Below are 8835 nucleotides of genomic sequence, written 5' to 3'. Positions count from 1 at the left end.
CCCTTCGGTTATTGTTGAGTCTGATTGTGCTCATGTGATCAACGCCTGCAAGAGCATTTCAGATGTTTGGGGTCCTTATACGGCTATACGAATGGACTGCTTTGAGCTGTCTCAAAGGATTGGAGCTGTCTCTTTTCAATTATGTTCTCGTGACTCAAACAAGGTGGCACACAATTTAGCTAGGTCAAGATATGATTCTGATAGTATTTTCTCCTGGGATGGTGATCCACCTCCCATAATTTTACGTCATGTAATGAACGAGATTTCGCTGTTTGAAGCTTGAATATAGTGTGCCCTTGTTTCAGAAAAAAAGGATGGTAAGGATGGGTTGCAGAGGGGAATTTACCCCTCCGTTATCTTTAAAAATCTTAGGAACCAAATGGGCCTTAGGGCAAGTACAACGCGGACACTTAGACGTCGACGCTAGGAGCAGATTCCTGGTAGATCGGCAGTTAAGTTTTTAATTCCTGGCGTCTGTGCGGCATCGACGCAAGAAAAAGAGTCGAGCGCCCGTGATTAGCGTCTGATGTTGTCCCCTTTGTATCGAGTGTAGCCTGGAGCAAAACGGACCAAGCGGCCAGGTAGTTAGCGCCCGTGATTAGCGTCCACCGTTGGGGACTAAAAGCCTTTAAAATATAATCTGATTTTATTTTGTTATTTTTCCCAATCTAAGCGCCTATTGTACATGCCCTTAGGCTTCTGTTTGTTCCTAATGTGCTCCGGCCGCTTCTCATTTCATGAATCAAAGTACTCTTCCGCCTTGGTTTTAAAAAATGTTTTGGCTGACACTGATGAAGTATAGTTGCCTTGGTTTTTCCTAGTTTTGAAAAGATCTGATCGTCTTTTAGATGACAACTTGCGAGAGCAGCAAATGGATACAGCTCGGAGCGGAAAATAATTTAGGGACCTGATTTACAGATTTGTTTGTCCTATAGAATTGTTTTCCACGGCTCACCGAATGAAAAAACGAGAGCATCATATGGGGAAACGTCGTAATAAATGTGCGCATCCAGGGAATCGAACCCTGGTCAGTACCGTGGGAGGGTACTATGATACCACTACACCAGATGCGCTATGATGTATTCTCTTCTCATGTCATCTTATATAACGCATTTGTAAAGGAAGGTAGTTCTACCAAATTCTTGTACTAGTAAAAAAATTGGAACTTCTATTTACAAGATATTATATTTTGGAGATTTGCAAATATGGTTCTTCCTCCAGCACAAATTAATTGACGCAGCACCAAGAAATTTGGGCCAAAAAAGTACCTAGATCCATAGTCTTTTTATGTAATACCAAAATATACATCATTTATTAAATGACATTTAAACACTATATATATATTTCCAGAATTTTTTAGAACTCAAGAATATGATTTTTATATTTAAAAAAAACAGATGCCCATGTGCACCAAATCTCCACTCCTTTCCAAACAGAGTGACACAAATCCTCAAGAAAACACGCTTGTTACGTTGACAATGACCTCAAATTCTGTCAGCATGTAACAGCTCCGATGCTCCATGCATGGTTTTGGCTTTTGACGATAACGTCCCGTTACTCCCGTTAAGCTGTACTTATACAGGGGAGTACAAAACGACGAGTGTGCAGAGGGGAGTCACAAACTCGCAATGATGTTCAGAACAGCTTGACATTTACAAAACAAACACAGCAGTATATACGCCAAGTGAATTCCATGCTGGCAGGTATTCTATGTAATGACAAGGAGAGTAGGGGAGCACAAAATCCCAATCCTATGCCCGGAGTAACAACAAAAGAATCATGTATGGTCAACAAGAGTTAAGTCTTTTGAGTATTGCTAAACTACACTGACTCTGAGCATGACAGCAGTTTTCAGGGTGCAATGGCACCCACCTGGTTCAACTCAACATCACCAATTGACCATTCCTATGTGTGGTGCTTTGATCACCTGGAATCTGAACAATAGGGAACAGAATCAGTATGTAGAACAATCATCAAATGACTACTTCATCGAAATAAATAAATGTAGAACAATAGTCAAGCTCTAGAACCAAATGACTACTTTCAGCTCATTTTTGTGAAATTAGTCAGCATTGAACTAGGCCCTGCCTCCAGCAAAAGCAAAATAAGCTTCAGATCAACTAAGCAGATATACTAGGCCCTGCCTCCTGCTAAAGCAAAATAAGCTTCAGATCAACTAAGCATACACCTAACAGCAGCTGCTGCCAGTTTCTCTTCACAGGCAGTTCTAGCAAAACAAGGTTAAGAGTAAGTGAAGGTCAACTAGATTTTTTTTTGGGCCTGGTCAACTAGAATAAGAAATCCAGCTAAGTACCGACTCGAAATAAGAAAGGGCAGCAACCTAATACTATTGTGACGGGATCATGTAAGTACACACTCTTTTTTATTGAATACTACATTGTAACTTTACACTGAACAAAAAGAATTCTAGACTCTTTTTATTGACCCTGCGAAACCTAATGTTGCTGCCCAATGTGTTACTAGACAACCAATTATGCTTCAATTATGACATCAGCTGAAATAAGAAAATGAGTGGAATTTGCAGGGAACCAATGAAATAGTAACATAATGATAGCATACTGAACAAAAAACAAAATCTATTTCGCTGTGATTAAAGGAAGGAAATCCTAACAAAGTTCTGTGTGCACATGATGTGCATAGTGTGTCATTGCACATACAATATTGGCAGCTACATAGTCCCTCTTCTCATTGGTTTCCGCGAAAGTCAAACTTCACTAACTTTGACTAAGTTTATTGAGAAAATTATCTACATCTACAATGGCTAATGCATACCATGTTAAAATGTACTTTACAGTAAATCTGATGGTATTGTTAAAATGGTTGATGATTTTTTGTACAAACTTGGTCAAAGTTTACATGCTTTCACTTCAAAAAAAAATTATAGGCACTATATTTTGTCATAGAGGGGGTACAACACAGTCTGCCTGTTTTGCAGAAAAAGAACATAAGACATACAACAACTAAGACATACCAGATTGAGGATTTCTGTAGTTTTGCAGTGCTTCCATCTGGGTGTCCTGCTCTGACTCTGGAAAATCATAATCTTGAACACTTAAACCTTGAATAGTGTCCTCCAGTGGTGGTTCAAGTATAAGTTGCCCGTTCTCGTCAAAACAAAGATCCATGTCCAAGTCCGGTAGAGCAGATGTGTCAGGAAGGAAGTCCCAAGATGAATCAAGTGTGTTGAGGTTGTCTGAGGTCGTTTGAGTGTCCATCTCCATGGGCATGTCAAGTGCAGGACTTGAGATTGGCTGTGCGGTGTCGGAACAAAATGTTTCATCTGCTATTACTTGGCTAGAAGTTCCAGGGACATGAGGCCGATATTGAATAATTTCAGCCCCTCCAGCAGAAGTCTCCTGATCAGTTAGTGGACCCTGCACTAGAGCAGGGAACCTCCTTTTCTTGCTTCCATCAGCATTCCACCAGTTGTTCCTGCGCTGCTGTTGCTGTTGCTGCTGCTGCAGCACAAGCTGGTTGAGAAAACTAGGGTTCTGGACAACAATTGCTAGAAGTGCCATCATCTGCTGCTGATTCTGTTCCATTACTTGAAGGCGTTGAATCAAATTCTGTACTTCAAGGTTTGAGCCTTGCTGGTAGTGCCTGAGATCTACAAGCTGCTGCATGAGAAGAGCTTTATCCCTCTTAAGGGTTTCAACCTCCTTTACCAGGCCGCCATATTTTCCGATTTCAATATTTTCAGTACCAGGTGCAGGTGCAGTTCTGACAGGTGCCTTCTTCTCCAAATCAGCACCAGCTTCATTATGTCTCTTCTTTCTCTTGATGGTTTTCAGAAGATGCTTTTGGCCCCTAAGAAAGCCTTCATTGGCCCACTCCCATCTATCAGGGTCAACTTTACGAAATCCCTAGTTAAGAAAAAGAATCATGGATAAGTTCACCAAATAAGGAATCTGAGAGTGCTTAATACTGAACACAGAACAAGCAATGGAGCATCCCAAATAAATAATAGCAAAATTTATGCAGTGGCTTTCTGTATAGTAAATAACAATCATGTTATGCTTCTTCTACCTTTAGTACTGATTCAATTTTACTGTTTGAGGTTCCATGCTTCATGAGGAAGTTTTATCAAAAATATATGGAGCAACGAGGTGCAATCATGTGGTCACGACAAAATCAAATAAGAGAAGGTACACAACCAAGTGAGCAAAAAACCGGTTTGTTCTGTTGATCAGAGAATGGACATGAAAGAAGCAGTATAAAATGGAAGGAAGAACTGCCCGCTATGGAATCACTGACTGCAAGAATCTGGCCCTAGCTATTGAACACTGATGGACATTTATCAAAAGCATGCCATCATTCATCGAGTACCTTTGGGTAGGGTACACCATGTTCCAATGCACATACAAATGAAATTCTAATAAGGAGACGACACAGAAGATTAGGTGTGAGTCAGGATATTTCGGTCAATGCAAACCGAACATTACAACACAACAACCATGCTATTCTTTCAGTTAAGCATGAAGCAAGTACACCAGGAGAAGCAGGTCCATTCTCTAACTACGAAGTTCAATAAATATTATAAGGAGGTCCAACAACATGAATTTCCCTGCAAATAGAACTAGAGGCAGGTAAGTTCAGCAGGAAAGCTACAAGCAATGGTTATCTTGATCATATCCACATAATTCTATTTTTTTACACACACAACATATTGCACATAAAGCACAAATTTTACTACTGACTACGAAAGCGTGCACTTATTTGATACGAATGCTTAATCTGGAATAGAATGTGTCTGCGCAGAGCATTCTTCTGGATACAATTAATTCACAGAATTATATTTGTCACAGCATGATTGTTTAATTGTATTGCACATAAAGCACTATTACTAGTGACTACCAGAGCGTGCACTGATTTGATACAAATGCTTTAATCTGGAATGGAATGTGTCGTGTGCAGCAGCATTCTTACGGAGCAGAAAGACATCACATGAGCAACTAGTATCATGGATGGCTTCAAAACTAAATCAAGAAGCACATAATTTCGTGAGACCACAGGCCTAGTTATCCCCCATACTGCCTCAAATCGAAACTCCAAGTTAAAGGTTCTCTACAGAAGAAGCACCAAGATTAAAAGAAATCAACAGCCTGTAAATAACTGGAATCAAGCGAAAATGATCACACAATAAGAGTTTCAAACAAACGTGTCCACCGAGTTACATCGAAATCTACTCCAAACAGGCAATCGTAGGTAGACCAAAATTCCTGCCTATCAGCTATAATACATTGTGAATTCATAATAATAAAGCCCTACTCCGCAATAGCATCCAAAAATCACGGGGAATCCGCGCATCAGATACAGAAACGAGCAGGCTAGCGGTAAGAGAGGGGGAATCTCACATATGTGTTTAGCTGTCGGATGAAGCTGCTGAAGTTGCCGTGCTTGAAGTGCCGTCCGAGGTGGTCGCGCTCGAAGGCGTGCGCGTCCCAGACGACGAAGCTGCTGCCGGCCTTGGTCCAGGAGATGACGGCGTCGGTGGCCGGGTCGGAGACCATCTCGTAGACCTTGGTGAGGAACGGCGCCAGCTCCGGCGGCTTCGGCACCGGCCCCACGGCCGCCGGGGCATTCCCCGCCGAGGCCCCCGCGGCGGACGTCGATGCCGACGCGGACGCGGCGCCGGCGGAGGCAGGCGGCGGGGGCGACGCTTTCTTAGACCCCATGCGGCGGGCGGGAAACCCTAGCCTAGCGGCGGTCCGAGGGTTGGAGATTGAGGCGGCGGCGAGGCGAGACGGGTCGAGAAGCGACGGGGAAGATGGACGAACGAGAGGGGATTTTGGTTGGTTTGGGTTCGGGCGACTTTCGATTTATTTTGTGCGTGCTGCTTTGCCTTCTGGATTAAGAAAGAAAATTTTCGTGGAGTCGTCGGATTTTTTTGTTTTTTTGTTTGCGAGTAGGATCACGGAAGGCGTGTGCCCGGAAGTTGCTTTATTTTATGGGTCGCACTTTACAGCTGCGTTGGATTCGACAATGACTTGCGGGCCCAGAGGCCTCTGGACCCACCTGTAGGTGTAAAAGGGTTACGCTTGAAGGTTTTACTCGTGGTGGGGACCTGCGCCAGTAGTGTTTTCCGCATTTTGGGCTTTTCTGTGGGGCAGAAGAGGCAGCGTCGTGGGTTCGTCACATTCCACCGTGCCTTTCGGTCCATGACATGTGGGGTCCGCCCTACAGTAGCTGCAAATCCTGTGGGATGAGTCCACGGAGGCGGTACCCGGTAGGCCAGTAGGAAACTCCACGCTGGGGGACTGAATTGTGGCTACAGAACGACGGAAGCCATTCCGTGGAGATGGCCAAGTCATGAACGTCATCGCTGTCGCTGGACGAGGACTAGGGAGAGTCGAATCACACTTGGCAGACTCGTTTCCACGCGCACGGGACGCGCTTCCACAAATTTAGTCCACACTCCACACTAGTCCAGTTATCCATTCTTACAAAACTGACCTATTTTTGGTAACAACACGTAAAATAAACTGTTTTGGAAAAAGATTTCACAAATTAACCTATTTGTTTGGCGCTCTACCAGGCGGAGCCAAGCACCACAGCTCGACGCCGCCGCGAAGGGCGCTGTGCCAGTACGACGCCACAGTTAGCAGCGCCAATGTTAGGCAGACGTGGCAGTCAGCGGCCGCTGCGGGGCCTGCAACTAGGAAGCTTGGCTCCATTGGTGGCGGCGCCAAGCTGTGTAGTTCGGTCCGCCCCGGATGGCACCGTGCCCTATATTTGGGCATAGTTCGGGTCGGGCCTAACAAAGCCCGACGCAAAAAAAACCAGGCCTAGGTCCGGCCCGGCACAACCTTCGGTCCTAAAATTTCGGCCCAAGCCCAACCCATCACAACAAATACCCATCATGCTTCGGGCCTCGGGTCGGACCTCTTCCTTATTTGGCACATTTCTCAAGCCTAGGCCTGGCCTAGCGCAACCATCGGGCCTAAATCTTTGGCCCAGGCCCGACCCAGAGGCATGCTCGTGCTAGCCCAAGCCCAGGAATTTTGGGTCGGGCCGACCGGGCTGGGCTTCCCATGGCCAGGTATGCATGCCCCTAACGGAAATAACAATCGGGTTGCTGCCTTCGCTAGCACTTCCCCTCCGTCCAACAAAACAGAAGCACGAGCAAATACTCACACACTTTCACCTTTAATAGTCATAGTCTAGGCTCCACCACATGATATGTTCCCGGGTTTCTTGCTGCCATAGCTCCCAACAACCTAGGGAGGCGGTTGTATGCTTCTTCTCAATCACCATACAAAATCTTAAATGTCGCTTGCTTGGCCTTCCACGCCTCCCCGTACTTCACCTTGTAACCTAATAGTTCATTTATCAAGTCTATCACCCCTTAATTGTATATGTAGGGAGTGACCTTATGTTATTGGCAACTTTATAAGCAATGAAAGCGGAGGATAATTGACGGTGATCATCCGCAATTGTGGTATCATGGATATCCTTGCCACTGCATGTATGAATCGATTGGCAAGTTGCAATGCTCCATTGCGGCCCTCCTCTGAATGGTCTTGCACGCACAACCCATGAACATCATTTGTCCTCACACTTGACTGTGTAGCGCACCTTAGCATCCGAGAGAACCACCTTGTACGGTCGATGGTACTTAATCGCGTAGTCCTTGATCCACATTTGAAATTCCAACAAACTTTGAAATTTCACTCCGGGATTAATCCCATACTTTTTGGGTTTCCTATCCTCTTTAGCAGATGCCCTTGGTTCAAGCACTCTACTAATGCCACCATCAACTATAGCCTTATTCGCAAGGCTAAGATCTCGAAATAATGATGGGCGGTGAGGCCTACTACCTTCTTGTGAGTTGCGGCTTCTTTAGTCGTTAACCCATCCTCATCAACATCTTCGCCGGGCCCTTTACCCTCTGAGTCTGATGCATGAGACCACAAATAAGGGAGGTCATGGTCCATGTCCTCCTCTAGGCAATTTGCCTCCACGTCACCGACTTCATTCTCACGGAGCCCATTCTCCACTTCACCTCCCTCATAGTCACCACCCTCTGTTTCCTCCTCTTCATATTGGTCATTACGAATCGGGCCCATTGGAGGTTAGCCCATCGGAGTGTCGTACACATCGGCACTATGGTATGAGATGGCTCATCGCGAGCACATGGGGAAGCATGTCGGTTCAAGTCAATGCTCAACCGATCAACAAACTTGCTTGTGGCAAATACCTCAAGAGACTTATCTTGGGAACCAGCCACAATCTCCTTGTATGCACTCCAATTCAAATCGGAGTCAACAGGCATTATTTTCAACCGATTGTGATGTCCAAACCCGACATTATACCTTCCAATCAATTCACATGCATCACTTGGCTCCATCCACTTCAAATCGAATCTAATTCTTTCAACAACCACGGCGTAGGTAGGACTAGTGATGAATACCATGACTACCTCCTTTGGGTCAACACACTCGACATTGCCTTTCAAGAAAACCGCTTTGTCCACATGATGAACATTCACAATTCTTGCCATCTAAAAAAATGAGAATAATCCAAATGCATCAAAATCTTTGATAACCCTAACCATAAGCACCAATTTCAACACCTAATGTTTCATAGTCATCTAACCAAGAACCATTGGCTAATTCATAAGAATAAACCTTTCAAATGCAAGATCTAGGGTTTCATTACTTGTGGAGAAAAGCACCGAATCCACGAAATTAATTGGACAAAAAAGAGGGAGAATAGGGGAGATTACCTCTTGGGCCTAAAGGGAATCGAAATCCACCAAGAAACCTAAGAGATATGAGGGATTTGATGGGGAACTTAAGTGGTGGAGTGAGAGAG

At 44.6% G+C, this 8835-nt stretch overlaps 1 protein-coding gene and 1 non-coding gene across 2 annotated transcripts; both read right to left on the bottom strand.

Moving 5' to 3' along the window:
- Positions 1-1002: 1002 nt before the first annotated feature.
- Positions 1003-1073, bottom strand: TRNAG-CCC. Its single transcript has one exon. It is a non-coding gene; the product is annotated as a tRNA-Gly (tRNA).
- A 556-nt stretch (positions 1074-1629) lies between these two features.
- LOC124695066 (heat stress transcription factor A-9-like) lies at positions 1630-5696 on the bottom strand. Its single transcript, XM_047227957.1, has 3 exons — positions 5376-5696; positions 2993-3884; positions 1630-1934 (listed from the first exon to the last, which is right to left on the bottom strand). The coding sequence occupies exons 1-3, from the start codon at positions 5694-5696 to the stop codon at positions 1924-1926; spliced, it is 1224 nt and encodes a 407-aa protein (XP_047083913.1). The 3' UTR covers positions 1630-1923.
- Between the last annotated feature and the right edge of the window lie 3139 nt (positions 5697-8835).

The sequence above is a fragment of the Lolium rigidum genome, chromosome 3, assembly GCF_022539505.1.
Source record: "Lolium rigidum isolate FL_2022 chromosome 3, APGP_CSIRO_Lrig_0.1, whole genome shotgun sequence".
Classification (NCBI taxonomy): Eukaryota; Viridiplantae; Streptophyta; class Magnoliopsida; order Poales; family Poaceae; genus Lolium; species Lolium rigidum.
Note: the sequence above shows the minus strand (reverse complement) of the source record. Positions and strands in the feature narration are given on the sequence as shown.